This window comes from Culex pipiens, chromosome 2 (assembly GCF_016801865.2).
Source record: "Culex pipiens pallens isolate TS chromosome 2, TS_CPP_V2, whole genome shotgun sequence".
Taxonomy (NCBI): Eukaryota; Metazoa; Arthropoda; class Insecta; order Diptera; family Culicidae; genus Culex; species Culex pipiens.
In genome coordinates, this window is record NC_068938.1 from 61,992,166 (window position 1) to 62,015,093 (window position 22,928).

Sequence of the window (22,928 nt, forward strand, 5' to 3'; positions counted from 1 at the left end):
CTTTTTTGTAGGGAAATTTTTTCATACAAACATATATTTGTTGTATGGAGCGTGGGCAATCGTCATAGACCTTGCTTGAAGTTTGTACCTTTATCAAAAAATTTAACCCTGCTAGGAGGATACGATCAGGTGCACACGCGCTCGCTCCTGCTGCTGCTGTTTCTGCAGCGATGCTTATCTCCTTCTGGGAGTACTTCCCATTCCTCTTGCTTGGATGATGGCCTGGGTCGCGTGGCGGGGAAGATCTGCTACACTTCTCCGCTGTTGTAAAAGCTGAAAGCGAGAGTTACACAATTCTGCGCTTCCAGTTATGTACCTTCTTGAGTGCAAGAAAAAGAACGAAGAGAAGAAAGAACTTGTTACATATTTCCATCAACGACAACGCAATTATGCTGTACATGCTTCAACTTGCCTCGGAGGGAACAAACCGACGTCATCGGAGGAAGCGCGTGAAGGGCACGGGACGGAAGTGGGTCCTGAACACGGTTCTGCTGATGTTTACACTTTTGCTAGGGTTCATTTAACTCTGCATCGGCTCTCGGTGTATAGTGAAAGGATCCTTTTCCCTTTCAATTTCTATGTGCTCTCTCTCTTTGACCGGGAGATGCCGGAATTTGGACGATTCTGATGATGCGAAAGTTTTCGGGATTACTGGGGCTCTGGGTGTACTTTGGGTCTTTTTTTTTGGTAAACCCGTGTCCCGTTAGTAGGGCGGTATTACATTTTGACTCTTGAATGCCGCTGGGGAAATACTTTTGTTTGTCGAGGGGTGGTACTCAAAACTCGTTGTGCGGCAAATTATGCATTGTTTATGAGCGATTTAATATTTCAGCAGAAATCGGCGATTCTGGGGTGGTTAAACAACTGGAGGGCATTTGGGTTTTATAGCGAAATCGCAGGTCGAAATTATTTGACATTGAAGTGAATAATTAAACATTACGATGCCTCTGTGCTCTTTTATGCTAAGTTAGATAGGAAAACCAGCAAGCTTAGTACAAGAGAGCACAGATGCATCGATTAGATGGTTGGAGTACACTCTGCAGAACTAAATAATGGCTAAAAAAATCCATATCATTTAAATTTCCCTATCGACCAAGCCTCAAAAATAATGTTGTAACAAAATATTGTTGCTTTAAACGATTGCACATAATGCAAATTTCAAAACATCATACAACTTTAGTATTAAGCAAAAAATGTCTTGAATTTGCCAAAACCTGATAAAATTTTATTGTAGAGATTTACTATCATTTTTCGATTCATCTTGAACACTTTATTTCTAATTTCGAGATTCTTTCACTTTTCAACTCTGACCAGCAAATTAAATCCAAACGGTTCTAGTGTTCAATGACTGCATCATTGCTTCTTGAAAATACACAGCTAAAAAAGTAGTAATCCAGCTGCGTGTAGAAGGCCTGGGTGTAAAATAAATATTGCATTATTTTATACAATTTTATGTGATTTTACACACTGAAATATGTAGCCCATCAGTATGGGAAACCTACTTGACCGAAATGTCAAGCTCATATACCGTAAAACGGGGTGACTTTGATAGCCGGGTTGACTTTGTTAGGTATGCGATTTTTCCGCAAAATGAAGAGTACAATTAAAAAACGTAAGGAATGGTTCAGAAACATACCGACCGTGGTAGAGAAGTGTTCAAAGAACCTCAAGAAGAAGTTTTCATAAAATTTTGAAGAGTTTTAAAAAAGTTAGTTAACTATAGTTAAGAAAATGTTGATGAAAGTCATTATTTTAAACTTCTCAAAGTGTCATGATTTTCTCAATGAACATGATTTCGAATCGGAAAACGGAATGCATTTTCGGATTCTTTGGACAATTTTCCACTAGGAGAAGGTTAAATAAGTTTGTAAATAATAAATAATATGCGTTTTTGAAATACAATTAAAAAAAAAATCTCCAAATTTATAGGCAATTTCAGTTGAACAAATTTCATGTAAAATGTGAAAACTTGTGATTCGTGCTTCAAATTCAGTATAAAATGCAATATAAATCGATAATTTTATAAACAAAACTAATTTTAACAAATTTCAGGCAAAATTCCGACTTTTTAACAATTTTACCTAAAATTTATATGTATTTTGTTAAAAAGCTTATAAACTTAGTTAACTTAACATAAACATTGATTTTTTTCTAACAAACTATATCAGCTACTTTAGTGATGGTACATTTAACGTACAAATAAAGTTGGAACATCTTGTATATGATTTTAACAAGAAAAACTATGACTATCAAAGTCACCCCGGAATATAAACTAAGAATTTTTAACGTAACTATTTTTCTAAACACAATTGAAAAAACTTTTTTTCCAAAATAGTGCACGGACTTTGTGTGGCCTACCCCAGTACATGTTTTTAAAATAATAATCTTGAGAAAAACCTTACCTGTTGGAAAATATTCTAAAAACAAATTGAAATCCTATCAAAGTCACCCCGGTTTACGGTATGCGTTTATCCTTACAGCTTTACATCGGTCTGATGGCCGAGCGGGCTAAGGCGCCAGTCCTTACCATTGGTGCTGGGTTTGAATCCCGTCGGTTGCAACTTTTTTTTGTGTTTGCAATAATTTTACATGCAGTGTGTAATATTAGGTGTTTATTTTGACGAAGGTGATGTGCATGCTTTTGCATGCGATTTTACCATCGGATTTTTTGCTGTGTATATTTAAAAAAAAAGAAATTGTAAAAATGATCAAATAGATTCAAGAAATTTTTTTATTTTGTCTCTTCAAAAATTTCGCATATAATTAGAAATTCTTATTAAACTGGATTTTTTTTTAAATAAAAAACATTGAAATACTTGCAAATTAATAAATCAACATAGCTTTTTTAATTAAATACAAAATACACAACATTAAAAAGGAAACTTGATAAAAATGTGCGAATCTCTTCGCTATTTGGATCTTTTTTTCGAAAAAAGTTTTTTTTTTTAATTTAATAAGGCTGGTACAAATTTAATTCAAAGTTTTTGTCCCCCCCCCCCGCCCCGCCCCATCCCTTCAAAATTGGCCCGAAGAATCAGGGGGCAAATAAAAGATTTTTTCGGAAAATTTCAATATTTCAATTCAAATTTAAGTACAATCAGCTGAAATCAATTTTAAATGCATTCCCCTGCATTAAGAATCATTTTTAACATGTTTGGGTTGATTTAAAAATCTTTTGAATTTTTGTAAATTTTCGATGTTTATTATCGCAAAAAGTTTTTTTTTTGTGCTTAAATTTTAGTTTTCGTCAAATCTTACATTTTTGAAAACTAATGATTGCAAAACAACTGAACTAGTGTAAAATGCATTTTAAAACACTTTTTCCATGCAAATGTTGAAACTATGGCTTGTTATTTCAATATTTTTTATTTTTTTTGCAATTGGCTTTCCTGCAGCTATTTTTTTTTAAATGTTTGTCTAAATTTCAAAGACTTGGTAAAACTTATTAGCTTCTTAGTAATTATAGATCCTCTGTATGTTTGTTAGTATTTTTTGTTTGCCTCCTTATTTTTTGTTGGACATTTCGAAAGGCATGGGAGTAGAGCGTCCAATTTCCCGGGGTTACAAAATTCTCGGGAAACGGGACATTTTTAACAAATTTCCCTGGAAATTTGAAATTTATCGAAAATTGTTCTGATCTTGGTTCTGATTATTATTTTGCTACAAAAATGTATTGAATAGCAATTAAATAGGCAAAATAAGTCTGAGGATCAATTACTGCCTCAACTGCTTGTAAAAAAAATACAACTTCAAGAAAATATATAATTTTTTTTTTGCTTTCGATCAATTTGTAACAATATCAATAAAAAATGATAAGTATTTTTTGTTAAGAAGTATGTAGAGTGTTTGGACAGTGAGTAAAATGAATCCATGCTCCATAATATAAATATAAAGGATAACATTGATAATTAAGTTGAATGAAAACAAAATAATGCGGAAAATATGTTTTTTTAATAGCAAATATTTTTTACAAAACAAATGTTACTGGTTTGTGCACATGAATAAATATTTGGAGCGAGTTTTTGAAATATGTTTGCATTTTTGGGTACCTTTCAAATAATATGAAGTAGTTTTTTAATGATTCAGCCTAATAAATGGATTCGGTTAAAAAAAAAAATCATGGCAAAAAATTGAACTAAATAATTTCAGTACTCTACAAATGTTCAACTATAAACTGTAATTTCTCGAAAACTTTTAAACAAATTATTCTAATAAGTCTTGCACGAAATTGAGTTAAAAAAATGAGTTCTTTTAAAATTCATTTTTTTTGCTAATTTAATTTAAAAAAAAAAAATGAAGAAATAAACTTCGGGAATTCCCGGGAAATTTACAAATTTTTTTTTCGGGAAATCTCGGGAATTCCCGGGATTTTTTTCCGGGACGGGAAATTGAACGCTCTACATGGGAGGGGGAATAGTGGGGGGTTGGTGACAAACTTGAAATGAACTTATAAAAAACGATTTTTTTCTATTATTGGGTAAAAAATGATAACTCGATATCTCGGCAATAGTTTGGAATTTAATCATTTAAAAAAACTAAAATAAGAATGAAATGATAACGATGTTATAAAGCAAGGTTATCGGCAGTCTGTAATATTTTTCCTTTAAAAAAATATTATTATTTTGGATTTGGGATTGTGACATCACTTGGGCGCTTTTAAGAAGCCTTTATTCTAAATTGTACATTCCCCAACCAATATTCTCTTTATTCCTTAGCCGCCATATTGAATTACAAATTTTCAAATCGATTTGGAACATTCTAGAGTTCATATTTGGGTTCAGCATTCTCAAATGTCTTTAAAAAACATTCCCTAACCAATATTTTGGTTACCGTAAAACGGGGTGACTTTGATAGCCGGGGTGACTTTGATAGGTTTGCGATTTTTCCGCAAAATGAAGAATACAATTAAAATACGTAAGAAATGGTTTAGAATCATACTGACCGTGGTAGAGAAGTGTTCAAAGTACCACGAGAAGAACTTTTCATAAAATTTTGAAAAGCTTAAAAAGTTAGTTAACTATAGTTAAGAAAATGTTGATGAAAGTCATTATTTTAAACTTCTCAAAGTGTCATGATTTTCTCAATGAACATGATTTTGAATCGGAAAACGGAATGCATATTCGGATTCTTTGGACAATTTTCCACTAGGAGAAGGTTAAATAAGTTTGTAAATAATAAATAATATGTGTTTTTAAAACACAATTAAAAAAAAATCTCCAAATTTATAGGCAATCTCAGTTGAACAAATTTCATGTAAAATGTGAAAACTTGTGATTCGTGCTTCGAATTCAGTATAAAATGCAATATAAATCGATAATTTTATAAACAAAACTAGTTTTAACAAATTTCAGGTAAAGTTCTGACTTTTTAACAATTTTACCTAAAATTTATATGTTTTTTGTTAAAAAGCTTATAAACTTAGTTAACTAAATATAAACATTGATTTTTTTTTCTTAAAAACTATATCAGCTACTTTAGTGATGGTACATTTAACGTACAAATAAAGTTTGAACATCTTAAATATGATTTTGACAAGAAAAACTATGACTATCAAAGTCACCCCGGAATTTAAACTAAGATTTTTAACGTAACTATTTTTCTAAACACTATTGCAAAAACTTTTTTTCCAAAATAGTGCATGGACTTTGTGTGGCCTACCCCAGTACATGTTTTAAAAATAATAATCTTGAGAAAAACCTTACCTGTTGGAAAATATTACAAAAACAAATTGAAATCCTATCAAAGTCACCCCGGTTTACGGTACATACTTCCTTCCAGAACACTATGAAGTAATCAGCCACCTCTGATCAAGCTAAAATTGTGTGAGATTCTTGATACTACATATTCAAACATGCAAAAATTGCAAAAAAATGTTGAAGCTCGTGACAAATCTCGATTTTTTCAGCACTCGTCGTATTTATCCAACTTGGTAAACCTCGTTGGATAAATGTACGATTCGCACTGAAAAAAACTTCTTTTTAAATTTTGTAGCATAAACTTTATCTTATAATTGCGCAAAATAATTTAAAAATTAGGAATTCAACCAAGAAATTGCACTGCCCCAACAACAACAGTCATAAAAATTAAGCAATAACCATTTGACTTCCTGCGCCGCGGTGCCAATCGAATCGGTTCAATCTTATCTGCGCGCACGATGTCTGAGGTTAATTATGTTATAACCGTTGCGTTGGTTAGTCCCTCTCTCATGCTCATGCAGAGTGCACCACTCGTCATGGAAACTCGTTCTATTCCAGTTCGCGTCGCCCGAATCAGACAGTCTGATGCGTCTGCGTCAGTAAGCTCGGCTCGGCTCGTCGTCGTATTTTATTTTGCGCCCTCGCGCCGACGACCAGTTTAAGCCATGTGTTGGTTGGCGTTTTTGTTGTTGTTTTGGGTGTAGGTATGTTTATGTTGGTGTTTGGGTTTGAGATTTTGTTTTGCGTCGTTTTTTTGCCCCACACATGTCGTGCCGAAAAAAGTTCGCAAATTCGCATGCATTTCTAGTTGTTTTGTTTGGCAAAAACCGCTATTTGCGAATGTGTTTGTGAATTAAGGTCTACCTACACGCGAAAAAAAGGCAGCAATTTTAGCCAGACGGGGTTGGGCGAAGGGTAACGAAGCCGATAATGGTCCGTGGACGAATTGAGACCATTATAGGCGACGATTTTAATTTTAATGGTTGAATTAGCGGGTTTAACCCGGAATAGATTAGTGCAGCCCCGGCGGTGGACGGCGGTCCAATTTATAGCTCATTTTCAGAGTGTAATTTATTCAAAATTTTTAGCCTAACTCGAAAAACCTGATGAATATTTTATTTGCAGAGTTGTTTGTGAGTCTGTATGTGTGTGTGCATGTGTTCTGATGACGAATACAAATGACTCATTTCGCTATCGCATGCAATTTGTGTGTGCCGAAATTCGCTTCCTGTAGGTATTGGGTTTTGATGGGTTTGTTTTTTGCAGTTTCTGCGATCGTTCTGTAGACCGATGATGATGGCTGGCTGCAGTTAGTAGAGTCGTCGTCGTCGCGGTGGGGTCTTTTGAATAATGCATTTTTGAACAGAATCATTCGCACCAGGAGATGGAGAATGAGAAATGGGAGAAGAAGTTCTTGGCTCATCAAAAATATTATTAAATGGTTTATAGATTTATCATCATTAAAATTCGATATTTAAAAAAAATATTAATAAGAATTCCGGAAAATTTTAGGTTACTTTTGAAAAGGTTACGTCCTAATGATTTGTTACCAAATATATCATATGTTACTATCGGACATCAAACTGAATTCGGATGAATATAGGACCAAATCTTTCCCGTGGCCATGGCAAATTCAATTTATTGATTATTGGATGAATCAGCTAAATTGAAGCTTGTTTAACTAAAATGTTGCGGAAATCGCTAAAATTTTATAAAAAACACCGTTTTTAGCCTTCTTATGAATATTTTTTTTCCCTTGTATTGGAGGAACAGAGTAAATCTGGTCAGTGGGAATCCTGATTGGTTGAGGATGGGTTTCGACTAGCGGCGAACTGGATTTCCATTCTAGAGATCGAGAGTTCGATTCTCGTACCGGGATGATAAAGTTTTTTTTAAACATTATTTTTTTCAGAAAACATGACCTTTCAAGACCCAACCCTAGACTAGACGGACTTCAATCTTAAAAATGTTTTGAATAAAAATGTGTTTTTTCTGGGTTCAAGTTTGGTTGTGTTTTGAACTAATTTTTCTTTTATTTAGAATGAATCTGGTTATTGTTTTTTCATGCTTATTTTTTTTTAAAGAGGGGAAACAAAATAATGACTTGCAAAATCGATTGTAAACTATTTAGAATATAATGTATAACGCTCAGTTATATATTTTGATTCAAATGAAGGTTAACCACAAACCATCACAAATTTAGAATTTTTAAAAGAAAAAAAAATTGGGATAGACTTTTTGATAATTTGCAATTTGGGACCATCCATAAATCACGTGGACACCTTTTTGGAAACCTCAAAAAAAGAATTTATTTGCAAACAAAAACATTTCAAAACCAGGAAAAGAATTCACATGCTTACTTTTAAAAAGTAAATAAGGCCGTTGCAAATATTTTTAAAAGTTTATGTCGCCCCCCTTCAAAATTGGTCCAAAAAAATCAGGAGGTAAAAAAATATTTTTTTCAAAAAACTTGGAAATTTCAATGGAATTAGAAGTCTAATCAACTGAAAACAATCTAAAATGCCGTATTCTGCATTGATAATCATATTAAGCATGTTTGAACTCATTTAAAAATATTTTGAACTTCTTTGGAATTCCAATGTACATCACAGCAAAAACTTTTTTTTCTCGCAAAAATTAAATTTTCGTCAATACTTAGAAATTTTGGAAACTTATGATTGCAAAACAACTGAAAATTTAAAAAAACTTTTTTCATTCAAGTGTTGAAACCGTGGCTTGTAATATAAATATTTAAACTTTTATATTTTTTACCCCCTGGATTTAGCTCAGAGTCGAGGGACATAAACTTCAAACAATATTTGCAACGGCCTAAGTAAAAACATTCAAAATATCGACTATAAAATTGGTCAAGATTTGAAACAGTCGATTATCCGAATATTTCGAATAAGGCTGGTACTCCCTTCGAAGTCGGGCTGAAAAATCAGGGGCAATTTTTTTTTTCAAGGAAGATAAAATTTTGAATGACAATTTTCAGCATGTTTGAGTCAATTCAAAAATATATAGAATTTTAATGAATTTTTGATGCAAAAAGTTTTTTTTTTTCGCAAAAAAAATGTTTTCTTCTATTTTTTTTTTGAATACATTGAACCAATGAAATTCTGGCTTGTAATTTCAATTATTATATTTTCTTTATTTTTTGTCTTCATTTGGATTCTTGATCTTAAATATTTCCCAAAAATGCTCTAAAGGGATCTTAAAATTTTTTAATCCAAAATGTCGGGAAAAAATATTTTTAAGATGCACTTGGCAAACATGCAATCAATCACTGAAATTTTACTAAAATGTGGATGATCAAAGTTGAATAATCAAAATGTCAGATAATCGAGTCTGGACTGTATTCTAACAAATATTTGAAATTATGAAGGTGAGGTTAACTCGTAATTCATAAAACATAAATAGCAGGTTTAAAAAAATAAAAAATAAATAAGCAAAGGGTTAGCAACGCAGACCCATAATGTGGGAGCTGCTCGGCTATATGCCATCATCGTCACCGTCATCCTCCGCAAACCATCACAAGGCAAAGGCATTACGACCGATTGTGGCGGTGTAATCATTCACTTCAGAATGCAGGAATTTTTCGCGTTTTTGGATTGAACAACAACGTGAGCAACTTCTCTGGACGGGGAGGCGGGGGGTTGAGGTTGGGGAAGCATGCATCAATAATAATATACATTTTAAATTGTTGTATTTAATGCTGTTGCCCCTTTCCCGTTTTCGTTTGTGAATGCTTCTTCGTGGTTGAGCCGATTTCTGACGTGATGATGATGTTGTCGACTTCAGTTTATGGTTATGTGAGGTCTGTCGTATACGGTTGAGTAGTTTCCAGTTCCTACCGGGGGTCCTGGTGGGGAATGGCACGAACTGACCATTCTCGGTGATACCAAACAGCAGTGAACTGGGCTTTAAAAGATACAATGTATGTTTATCTTGAAAGTTATGTGAGCTAGTTATTTTTTAAACTTTGCCACAAAGATCTGAAGTTGTCAACAGTTCTTATTTCTAAATAGCTGTGAAGATCAGATTTTAGCATTTGTGTACCAAGCGTCTCCATTTACTCCATGAAACAAGTTCATTCATACCTCTTCTACGTCTCATCTTATGTTACCGAAGCTTGTACGTAGACTTGCCTCATCATTAAACTGCTTGTATTCCTGGATGTTTCAGCACATGTTCGAAACTCTGCACTGTGGGAAAAGTGTCATTATTGAAGGTCAGGTCTTCAAAAATATTTGAAGTAATTTAACCTAAAAAATTGTAACGATTAAACTCCATTAAATATTTTACCTTAGTTTAAAAAGATAAACATTAAACACAATTTTCATTGATTCTCACAGTGACGATCCTACCCTTGCATTTCCACCTACCTCTCCCCAATCTTCCAGAGTCGCAAAGTGTGTTGCATAAATTTCCGTACACATGCGTGTGTCTGTGTGAGTATGTGGCAAACAGGAAAGCATTACCCGGCTGGAAGCAGCATGGTTCGTCACAGAACTGCTCTCCTCCCCAGAGTGTAAGAGCTATGTATGCGCCCCGTCTGCGTGCCGTACAACAACACAAAACACATGCAGTTTGGGGTTTGGGTTTGTTGAGTTTGAGCGAGAGAAGATTGTCGAGAGAATGTGATGCTCTCTCTATTATGGTTCTTGGCATCGCAGAGTTGAGTTGGTGTATGTTTTGTGGTGTGTGAGTAGAATCGTAATTTTTGTTGGGATACACAATTTAAATGATTTAATATAAATGGAAATATAAATTTGGAAAAAAATTAAATATTCCAACTAGGTTTTTATCGCATAAAAATAGTGCTCAGAGATCCCAAATCAGTCAAATTTAAGTGATTGCTGTTCTGTTACATTGCCAATCGCATACTCTTAATATTTTCATTATAACAATATATGGATTATGGATCTTGGATTACATGATTCGTGATAACTTGAGTAGAGCATTTTTGGGATTGTATTAGACCTCAAAAAAATCTCTTTTTTTATATTAGTCAAATTGAGTTAAATCCTTAGCCCAATGTTGATTCTTGTGGACAATTTTTACGTACTTTCAGAATCTTTAAAAATATTGAGGTGTCTTGTTTGAAATTTCCGAGTTACAGCAAAAAAAAACTGAAAAATGAAACGTTGAAACGTCACGGCAGATATGTTTACAAAATAATAATAAGAAGTAAATCGCATTTAATGATTAACATTAATACGATTCTTTAAACTCGTTGTTTTTTCATCAAAAGATTTTATTTAGAAAAAAAAATCACAAAATAATCATAAATAATTAAAAAACAGACCAATACATTGCAAAACGGTATTCAATGTTTTTCAATCCTTTAGAAAGGACAACAACGTGCTCAAAACACTTTCTTAATACCGTCAGTGGGGGTGACATTAAGTCTGGGGGGTCAAAGTATTTGTTTACGGATTTTACCATTTCTCAGGTACTTCTCAATGAAACTTAATTCTGTTAAAAGGGTTGTGCAAGATACATCTTAAGATGACTTTGCTGAAAAAATCTCGTCCCTAGAACAAATCCTGTCCTTTTTCAGCTGTCTAAAGTTGAGGTCCTTTCGAAAAATCAACTTTTTAAATTTTTTGTTGGAATTGATCAAAAAGTACCCAAATGTTTGAAAATCTCTACTTCAAACATTTTAGCATGTCAATACGATTCCCTCGAACAAGAAACACTGTTGGATGACTTGTTTTTACCATATCTTTGTATTTGAGCATCATTTTAGTTTCATTTGACCCAATGTCACCCCCTCTAAGGGGTGAGATTGGGTCAATTTTCAAACGATTGCCATTTAAGGTAGAGTCCATCAAATTACACCATATTTTGGGAAAATGTTAGTAAACTATCTAAGAACAATTCTACGATAAAAGATTTTTGATGTTATTTAAATTGTTTTTGTTATTAAGAAATTACGAGAGGTGTATCGTTTTTTGACCCATAGTCACCCCCACTGACGGTAGTCTATTGTTTAAATTCAAAAAATAAATTGGGAGTCTCCTTACTTTGTTCTGTTTCCATAAAATTACAAATAATAAATTTCAAAAACACTTTAGATCAAGGGTGTGTAATCTACGGCCCACGGTCCAGATTTGTCCCGCGTAGCCATTTCAAGAGGCCCGCGACGGCATTTGAAAAGTGTTCAATGGCTAACCTTTAAGGACGTTCAAGCGATATGAGACTGTCACGGCGTGGCTGGAGCAAAATATTATAAACCGAGACATCCTATCGGAGATTTATACGTAGAAAGTTATGTTTTACCGGCCTGAACCAGAACCCTGTATAAATCAAAATATTTTATCGGTGAAAATTGCGTTTTAAAAAAAAATTAGGTTTTTTATTTTTGGTATGGATTTTGAGCTGAATTGGCTTTATAGGTGGATTGATCTTCAAAATTTATGTGCAGATTTGTAGAGAAATCTCTTACCTTTAAACCCTATTTTTATCTTCGTAAATCCGTTTTTATTGTTAAAAGACATCTAATTTTTTTTTGTGCGAACTTCGTTTGACCTTAAACTTGTGATGTAGTTGTATTAAAATTGGAATATCTTTTGACAATCAAAACGGATTTACAATGTTTAGAATGGGTTTTAAAGGTAAGAGATTTCTCTACAAATCTGTTATGAAAAATACATTTTGAAGATCAATCCACCTATGAGAAGCCAGATCAGTTAAAAATCCATACCAAAAATTAAAAACCAAAATTAAAAAAAACTCAATTATTATATAGATTCTGATTTAGGCCGGTAAAACAAAACATTCTTCATATAAATTTTCGATTTGGTATCTCAGTTTAAAATATTTTGCTCCAGCCACGCCGTGTGTATTTTCACATTTTTAAACAAAATTCTACATCGATTCCACGTCAAACTAGCAAGGTTAAGATAAAAAAGCTCCGATTTGGCTAAAATTTAGCATGGGAGGTTCCTTGGCCATAATAATCAGACCCGTATTTTTTTGTTTGGTGAATTGTAAGATTTCGGTATGTCAATCGAACTAAAAGTACCATGCTTCTCCTTCCAAATGACTTTGCAGTACATTTTACTGGAGACGCATGGTACTTTATTTTCAATTAACGTAACTAATCCTGATATTTTTTCCTTCAAAATTATGTTTCAGAATGTTATTAATGGATTTTTGGATGTGATGCGTAAACATCCTGAAAATCATGAGAAAATATTTTCAGCTGTGAGATTTTTGGTTCAGAAATCTTCAAATCAGCAAAGTCCTTTGATTGTTAAGTCTCTTCAGCTATGATTTTTTAAATGTCTTAGTATGGTTTATTAAAATTTCAACTAATCACCTATTTTTTGAAATGTGACGGGACAAAATTGGTTAAACCGTTCCAGAGATATGATTTAAAAAAATGTGTTTTGTTTGCGAAAATCGTCAAAAAACGTAATTTTAGGGACCACCCTAATTCAACGTTTTGATTTGATTACGATTTTTAAATTTTAAATTTAAAAATATGTTTTAAACTTGAATTTTAAATTATGAATCATGTGAAAAAAAACCTGAGCTGTCGGCTAAAAATAAATTAATACGTTTACTTATAATTTTAGCTTATAATGTTCAACAAACTGATATTTTTTATGTAATGAGTAAGCAAGGTTGCCATTAATTAAATTCATGTCGAACTAACCCGAGAAATAATCTATTTTCAAGAACACAAATTTTCAAACAAAGGTGGATGATATCACCGTTCCCCAGAACATCCCTACCTATATCCTCCCCAACTCATAACAACATGCAAAACTTTGCAAAAAACCCACACAAATTAACCTTCCTCTCTCTGGTGAGTCACTAGGAACAAACTCTCTCTCCCCTCTCTCTGCGGAGCGCCATCCAAAACCCAGTCTAACCATGCACCATGGCAAGAACATCACCAGAACCGGCAGTACCGTCGTCGAAGGAAGCGGCGCAACCCGTCGTTTGCGTAGTTCGCGGATCGGTCGAGACTCGCCAGACACAGACAGACAGTGCAGCACATACACCGCGCCTAGCATAGCTATTCAACGCATCTCCAGCAACGCAACGCTGCATCGGCTTAGTCATTCAGGGGTCTTCAGCTACCCACGGAACTGTTGAAGTTGAGCCTGTACGGGCGTGGGCTTCAACCACGCAAGTTTGGTGATAAACCGATGGATTAAGGAAGAGTTGGGGACGTTTTTCGGACGGAGACTTTCGGCAAGTCTTGAAAGACCTGTGTGGAAGGGTTTAGTTCGAGTTGGCGTTAGGTGGAAGACACAGGAAGAGAAGACAAGAAGCAGAACCTGAAGGATCTACCATAGTGGCGAAGAAGGAATGTGGGGCGAATAGCTCGTTTTACTCACACCGGCACACACACGGAGCAAGAGAAAACCCAGAGAAACAACATAAAACTCGGTGGGGATATGCTAAATGTTGGGCGGTGGGGCTAGGGTTCCTAAAATGGCGTATGACGCCGGTGCTAGGAGCATCAGGACTGGAACTGTGCCGAACAGCCAGCGAATCTTGAAGAATACCAAATAAATTGGCGTGGCGCGTGGGAGGAAGTGACCTCCTGAAGAGCAACAGCAGCAGCAGTTCGTAGACATTCGAGGACGACCACGGCGTGTCGTCTAGACTTGGCCTCGACATTGGCAGTCAAAACAAATATTGATTAACGCAAGGCTTCGACGACGACGACGGTATCGCGTAACGCAACAAGAAGAAAGAAGAAGAAAAAGGAAGCTATTAGCTTAGTGGCAGTCACTACAACATAAAGCATCGTCTCCTTCGGGGAAGTAACAGAACCCGGCAAAGTGAGCACCACCACGCACTGGATGTGTCTTATCTCTCCGGTGGAAATTGTTGTTTTTTTTTGGTATTCATTTGCGCGCGAGCGAGGGTGGAGGCGCCGCGTGGTGGCCTTGGGCAGTCTGGCAATGGTCGCGCCTGGGTGGGTTGGTTGGAGTGGGAGGCAGCACCACATATCAAACCATCCATCGATCGATTATTTTCGGTTGTTGTTGTTCTGGGCTGGAGCTGCTGATTGGAATTGTGTGTGACACTGTGTGGGTGTGTTGTAGAGGGTTATTTTTGTCGCCTGAAGGGCTCCCTCGCGGACGTATCGGGTGACACGTGTGGACGAACTAATGGATAATTTGTTATTTTCGGGAAGAAGAACAATAATGTGTGCGTTGTGTTTTGTAGAGGTCTGGTATCCAATTACTGGTCTGTTATCATCAAGAACATGCTGATTGAATATTTGTGCGATTGAAGTGCCGAAATGAAGGCACTATGATTTTCCAGAAATTATGCTAAATGCTCTCCGTTTCGATTTTTTTTTGCAATCACTTTATATGCGCAATTGGCACTACGTTTGCGTAATTTGTTCTCCCAAACAATTTTGGCAACAGTCCACACAAAAACTGGTATGTAAAAATTCAAAAAAATTAAATTGAATTGAAATGAAATTTCGACAATCGTTGTATCGTGTTAGAACTTAAACTAAAGTTCAGCAAGGAACGTACCGTCACATTTTGTCTGGAGGTGAGGTTTGGTCATACAAATTTCAGCATTTTTTATGACCCAATCTCACCCCCAGACCCAATGTCACTCCTGATGACGATACTGGAAATAGGTATTTCAGAAGTGGAACTTTAAGTAAAAATTTACATATAATTATCACGCATGAAAAAGATGAACTGTTAAAAACTCATAACCAACCAACCAATCAACTCATAAAAAAATGAATTTCAACACATTTTTGTATTTTTATGATATTTTAGTAGTTGAGTTGAAATGCACTACCGTCATCAGGGGTGACATTGGGTAATGTAAATCTGCTAATGGTAATGCAAATCTGCTTATTTTTTTCAAAATCCATCTAAAGTAAAATAAAATTTGCAACAGAAAAAGACTACAGTTCTCGGATTAGTTTTCAAAAGGACGTAAGAGCCATTGGTAAATAACGCTCTTTTTCATCGGTATTCGACCTACTTACGAAAAACCAATTACGAAAATGCTTGAGATTGTTCATCTACACGTCCTTCAAGTGCCCTGAACTAAACAAAAATGCAATTTTGTTTCAATTTGGAGAAAACCCGGAAATAAAGTCAGAGGTCAAGGTGGCTCTTACGGCTTTTTGAAAACTCATCCGAGAGTTATTGTTTTCCGTAGAAATTAGAATTGGTCAAAGATGGATCTTTCAAATATCGAGGTAGATTTCAAATTCAAATTTTCCCTCACTCAAAACAGGGGGCAAAACAAATAATTATTGCAATAAGGAAAAAAATACAGTGTACAATCCGTTGTAAACTATGAGAGATAAAATTCATAACGTTTATTTCTGCAATTTTAACCAAAGGCAGAATGGACCAGGGAAGGCAGAATGGCCGCAGGGTGGCCACTCTAGTCTAGAAATTGGAAAAGTCGGAAATTCGCAAAAATCCGCAAATCGAGAAAAAGTCGTGAATTTGAGATTTTTTGTCAAAATTGCGGAAAAGTCGGGAATCCTAAGCATACTCTTTTAAAAATTATATTATTTTTTTTACAATTTTTAATTTAAATTCACTCAATTAAGAAGCGGTTATTTAAGACATTAAAATTCCTAATAAATATTGGATGCATTTGACACAGATATTCAGGATATTTTTTATGAAACAAATGAATTTTATTATTTTTGTTTATCAACCAAGAGGTAACATCTGCCTTAAAACAAAGTTAATGATAACTAATATAAAAATAGAGCCTAATTTTAACGACTATGACCAGCGTAAAGTTATAATCTCGGTTATAATTCTGTTTCATTTTGTCAAATTGATTGAATGTTTGAAAAAAGATTTCAACTTTAGTTTGGATTTTGTGTTTTTGTCATTTTAGTCATTAAGTCATTTCCAATTATTTTTTTACAAATGTTTCCCTTGAACTTTTTGTGAGTATGGGTAAATTACTTAAACACTCAACCCCCGGTGGTTGGTCACTTTTTCGTTTGACACTTTTTTAGTTTGTACCCCGTTGGTTGGTCAAAGTCAAACTAAAAAGTGACGAACTGTCACTTTTTACACGGCGCTCACGCACACTATCAAAACAAACGTTTGGTAGTGTTTGTGAACTCCGTGTAAAAGGGGTGTCAAACTAAAAAGTGATTCCGTTCGTTTGACAACAGTTAGTGTCAAACCATCGGGGTTTGAGTGTATCTTGATTGATTTTAGTTATTGGAAAACTTAAATATCGAAGAAATCCAATCGTTGTTCGTTCTGAAACAAAAATTAAAAAAAAAGTTATTTTCGTCTTGAAAACATGACAAAAATATTGAAATTGCAAAAAATATTCAAGTAATTTTTAATTAAGTTATTGCGAATATTTTTGAAGAATTTGTCTCTTTAAGCATTTCGTTTAAAATAAGTGGTGAAACATGAAAACTTACTAAACTGAATTTTTGATTGAAAAAAAAAAATAATACTGTCAACTTTATAAATCAACATTGATTAAAAAATCTAATATAAAAATTTACAAAATTAAAAACGGAACAAAACAAACGGAACGGAACAAACAAAAATGATTAAGTTTCTGTTTTTATAAAAATTGTTAATAGTTGATTTGTTATATTTCATTTAGATATTTTTTTCGATGGTTGATATTAACTTTTTTATAAAGAATTTTGTTGTTTGAAATATTTTTTTAAGATAAGAAATGCCTATTATTTGAGTTTCTGGGAATTTGAAAATGGGATTTGAGTGGTCACCCTGCCAAAATGGGCCACCCTCGGTTTTGGGCCTTAGAATGGATTTAGACCAACTGTAAGGCAAGGTTCTTATAAAAGACATCAAATAACATCACCACACCGAAAACGACGTTCGAATTCGTTATATTTTTCGAATTATGAGCAAAAATGTAAATTTCTGTACATAACCACACAATTTCTGTTTATTTTGAGGTTCTTAAATAAGCTTTCTGAAAAGTAAGAAAAAAAATATATTCCTTTTGCTCGATGTAACTTTGGCATTTATAGACTTTTGAATGTAGAAAAGAGTTCGCAGAACATTTTCTCAAATAAAAGCAATGTTGTAACATTAATAGCAATTTTCTTCAAAATTCTAAATTTAGGTTTGGGTGCTTTTTCCAGGGACCTATGGTTCTCGTTTTTAGCTTTTTGTATAAAAGTCTAATAAAAACGTAAAAAAACATACCATTCTTTAAAATAGTCTTTCCAATATTTTTTTTTAAAAGAGCGGCTCATTTTAAAGAGCGAACGAAAATGAGCGGCTCCTAAAAAAGAGCGGAAGTGACAAAAACTTTAAATAAAATTTGTACCAGCCTAATTCCTTTCAATAAGAATTAAACTGACCTGAACTTCGTTATTCAACCCCATTCCTGTTATGTCATAAATATTATGACTTTTTTCATTCTTTTAAAATATCTCCATGATTGGCGCTACATCTTCTCCGAGAACGGAGTGTTTGTTTGACTCATTTTTCAGAGTACAACATCAACACCAACGTTGTATGGGCTTAACAATATTCTTTCTGTATTTTGCCGAATAGTTTAACTAACCCTCTTCTTGTTGTTTCCTTATTTTTGCAGAGCCCGTCCCGCGAATGGCGAAAATGGAGTTGCGCTAAGGAAAGGTCTTCCGCACGTGATCTATTGCAGACTTTGGCGCTGGCCAGATTTGCAGGTGAGCAGCTATTGCCAAAAAAATCGTTATCTTAGATTTTTAGAGCGCACTCTCATTAGCATGATTTATGGCCATTAATCATTCCGCGAATGAAATTATCCCATCCGTTTTTGTTTTTTTGTTCTGTTTTGTTTTGCAGAGCCAAGCAGAGCTGAAGGCGCTCGACATCTGCGAGTACGCGTTCCACCTGAAAAAGGACGAGGTGTGCATCAACCCGTACCACTACACCAAGGTTGACTCGCAGTCCCAGCAGCCGCTGACCATTCTGGTCCCGAAGAACCTATCCACACCTCAGGGCGAAAGTTCCGTCACCTACACCTTGGACGATCTCAGCAATACGGTGCCGGTCAACATCCAGTACAACAATGCCCTCAAGTATGAGAGTAGGATTTTTAAATGTTAAAAATTTGGAATAACCAAGAATTTTTCATTTTAGTGAAAACTACGTAACCAGCCCACAGACACCGAACCCGCAGCAGCAGCTTCAACAGACGTCCCTCTCCAGCGCCGCCGCACCGTCATACATGGAGGCCACGCTGGGTCAGCAGATCCCGACCAACACCACGATTATGGACTCGGTGAACGTCGGTGTCGGCCAGATTCCCAACACAGAGACGCCACCGCCCGGTTACATGTCGGAAGACGGCGATCCGCTCGACCAGAATGATAATATGAGTGAGTCTAGATTGTTGGTATCCCGTTGTACGAATTACTTTCGGGGGTGCGGGGGCTTTCTATCCTATTCCTATTTCCATTTGCAACCGAGGAACTGGTTTTGGTCAGGTACATTTGGCACATGCCGAAAACTTTTTGCAAATCGTGACTTGAAACATGTGCCGCCTTTCCTCGTCCTCCGTCACTAATCCACGATCTTTCCGCTCCGTGCTTTCGTAGGGAGTCTCTCGCCACCAATGGACGCCCAGCCGGTGATGTATCACGAGCCCGCGTTCTGGTGTTCGATCAGCTACTACGAGCTGAACCTGCGCGTCGGCGAAACGTTCCACGCGTCCCAGCCCTCGATCACGGTGGACGGCTTCACGGATCCGTCCAACTCGGAAAGGTTAGAAAGCTGCTTGTTCTATTGTTCTGTTTGGGGTGGTTCTCTCTCTACTATTTCGCAAACCCATTTTTTCTGTTTAGATAATACTTTGTCAAAAGAAGTCATTTTGCATCATTAGTTTGAATTTTGAAGGCTGGTCAATGACCAGTGGTGATACAAAATGGATTTACATGCCATGGAATTTCTATATCTTAAGAAGGGATTCTATCTGATCGATTTGATGTCTTCGGCATAGTTGTAGGTTATATTTTTTAACATTTTACGACTTAAAGTTGAATTCCCAAAATACCTATTTTTCTTATTTTCGAAATTTTTGATATTTTTAGGGGACAAAAAAGACATCTGTTGGTTTCATAGTTCGTGATGTGCAAAATGTGGTTTAGGAGATATGTTTTTTTTAATAAGTCTTTTCGAAACTTAAAATCCTGACATTTTTTTTCAATTCAATTCAATTAGTTTTTATTAGTAAATAATCAATTCTAGATTAAATTTTCAAAACAACCTATCCCTCATGGGTTTCCTATGCAGATAGGGCCTTTTGAAAATTTAATCGAGAATTCACAATTTCGTAATTCTTATAACCTAATAGAGTTTTGGAGTACCTTTCAACTATGATTTGTACTATAGTTCATTTTGATGTCATTGGATATTCTAACAATGGATTTGCCAACAGAAGGAAAAATTATTTTAAAAAAAACCTTCTAAATTTGCTAAGGAAAGGGATAGAGATAGAAAAGCTTAAAACTAGATCACAGTTTGTTTTGTCTTTTGACGTCGAAAAACTTCGCTGCACAAGGCAGCTTATCCGTTGTAGATATACTTCATCATACATTTTTTTTGAATCAACAAAATTCCATAATTTGGTCTTAAATATGAAATAAAGAAAATTATCTTTTTAGAAAATAAAGCTTGATTTTAAATTGTTAGACCAATGATCAGAAAATGTATATTTTTTTTAATTAGGTTTTTTTTTGAAAATGTCGAATATCTGAAAAAAAATATTTTAAATAATTGATTAAAGCAATATTTTATAATTTGGTCTATAAAATGAAATATGGAAAATTTTCTCTATCTCAAAAGTTAAACTTGACTTCACAATTTTTAAACTATTTTTATTGTAAAATCATAAAATTTCGCAAAAGTTTCAATTTTTAACATTAAAAATTGAAAATTACAGGTTAAGTAGGTGACACAGAAAAATTCATTTTTATCGATTCGAATTCTTTGTGAGGCTGTATCTCAGAAACTTATTATCCAGAGAGAAAATTATAGGATTTATCAATTTTCTCAGCTTTAAAAAAAAAATTGTTTTTCAGAGGTGCAAGCATATTTTTTGAACAAAAAACCAAAAAAGATCGAAAATGTTTACCTTAAAGTACAAAGCTATAACATGGAAACGGCACATTTTATTAAAAAAAAAATTTAATTTTCGATTTGGCTTTTAAAAAATAATTATTAATATTTTTGTCCAGATTTTCGATATTTTAGAAAAAAAAAACATTTTTTTTTATCATAGGGGAAATATGCCCATTTTAAGCCTAATAAGTCGTGTTTGAATGATGCTGGCTAATCTGGATTGTTCCTTGAAATTCACTAAAACCAAGTACACCAACGAGTAGAGCAACTTTTTGTGAACATTTCTGTTTATTTTCACTTTTACTAAAAGTTATTCTATTCCTTTTACAAGCATTTAAAAAAATATTTCCCAAATGTATTCTAATCAGACGAGAATGCATTGGGCCACGCCCATTTTTCTATTTTCAGCTTAGTTCTTTTTTTCTTCCAGCGCTCTTTTGGGTCTGCTCACGAAAAGTAGCATTTATAGCGAAAGTAGCATTTATAGCGAAAGTTTCCTGGCAGCACTTGCTCACTCCAACAGGCGCTGCACCAGCATGTTGGTGGTGTTGGTGGCCACCCTTTGTTCTTTATTTGCCTTCGCTCCTCGCTCGGTTTTCTTCAGCCTTCGATTGGAATGGGTATTCAAAATTGAAACGTCAAAAGACTTAGCGCGTTTGTTTTTTTGATGGTGCTTGCTAATTATTTACATTTTTCGGGATTATTTTTCAAGTGAGTGACTAACTAATGTGCAAAAGAACATGTTGCCGGTAGTTGGAAGCAATTTTATATCTTAAGCGCTTTGAAATCGTTAGCGCAAGTGAAAAAATATTGATGGCGACTTTCGTTAAGCAGTAAAGCTCTGATCTGCGTGTGGATGTGTGTGCCACCAAAATGATGAGAAATGGTCTCGCAAAATAGAAATTATGATCAAAAGTGCATTAAATTTGATCTTTTTGGCCAGTAAATGGCATAAATTTGCGTGCTTACTCGAGGCGGTGCTGTTGGTCAGTAACATTTGAATACTTTCAGTCAGCAATCATCATCAACAACGATATTTGAATGATCACACAGAGCGCATATCATGATCAAAAGTCGGAAACGACCGTCAGAACACGCACACGAAGTTGAAGCGAATGAAATCAAACTCGGCACTCAAGCAGCCGCCCGACACGAAGAAACATGCTCTCTTCTCTTTCTCTCGCAACCCTTCTCTTTCTTTCTCGTGCGGTGCTGTGTGGTGACTGCAATCATTTGAATGTAGTCATGGGAAAGGATATCGTGCTTCACTTGCCTCTTTCAGTGAATAACAACTTGATCGATAATTTATTTTACATTTGGTCTAATCGATAAATCAACATACAAATACAGTACTTGTTTAAAAACAATATTGAATGAGAAATGAAGCGACATATTTTTTTAGTTTTGTGAGTTAGGATATATTTGACTAAAGAAATCTCAATTTCAACTTGAAAAAAATCGCAAAAGGTATTATAATTCAAATTGAGGTTGGGAATAGAAAAATTATAGAATTTATAAAAGTTTTTCTACAATTGAATTTTTCTGAAAAAAAAAATTCAGTTTCAATGGCTTTTATAATTTTAGAATTATTCTGGGCATATAGTCTTAGAAATTCGCTGCATGATTTCTTCCACAATTCACGCACTTTACGCGGGACTTGTTTCGGAACAATTGGGTCAAAAAATCGACGAATTATAATTTTGCAAACTAAATTTGCAGATTCTGCCTCGGGCTGCTGTCGAACGTGAACCGCAACGAGGTGGTCGAGCAGACGCGCCGCCACATCGGCAAGGGCGTCCGGTTGTACTACATCGGCGGCGAGGTGTTCGCCGAGTGTCTCAGCGACTCGAGCATCTTCGTGCAGAGCCCCAACTGCAACCAGCGGTACGGCTGGCACCCGGCGACCGTTTGTAAGATTCCACCTGGTGAGTGGTTATTTGAACTGACTTGTGTAAAGGGGAAAATTTTGATCACGGATATTTTTCAGGATGTAATCTAAAGATTTTCAACAATCAGGAATTCGCAGCTTTACTGTCACAGTCCGTTTCGCAGGGCTTCGAAGCGGTCTACCAACTAACTAGAATGTGTACAATTAGGATGTCCTTTGTCAAAGGATGGGGCGCAGAGTACAGGTTAGTATCGACTTTGC

The 22,928-nt window shown here is 35.0% G+C and overlaps 1 protein-coding gene across 1 annotated transcript in view; it reads left to right on the top strand.

Annotated features, from left to right (window-relative positions):
- The window catches only part of LOC120419383 (mothers against decapentaplegic homolog 3), a 33,118-nt gene that overhangs the window by 8,856 nt on the left and 1,334 nt on the right, over positions 1-22,928 (top strand). Inside the window, exons 2-7 of the mRNA XM_039582055.2 lie at positions 18,270-18,363; positions 18,503-18,738; positions 18,800-19,038; positions 19,258-19,423; positions 22,499-22,704; positions 22,767-22,911. Of these exons, the coding sequence (XP_039437989.1) occupies positions 18,270-18,363; positions 18,503-18,738; positions 18,800-19,038; positions 19,258-19,423; positions 22,499-22,704; positions 22,767-22,911 (1,086 nt within the window). The remainder of the gene's footprint in view (positions 1-18,269; positions 18,364-18,502; positions 18,739-18,799; positions 19,039-19,257; positions 19,424-22,498; positions 22,705-22,766; positions 22,912-22,928) is intronic.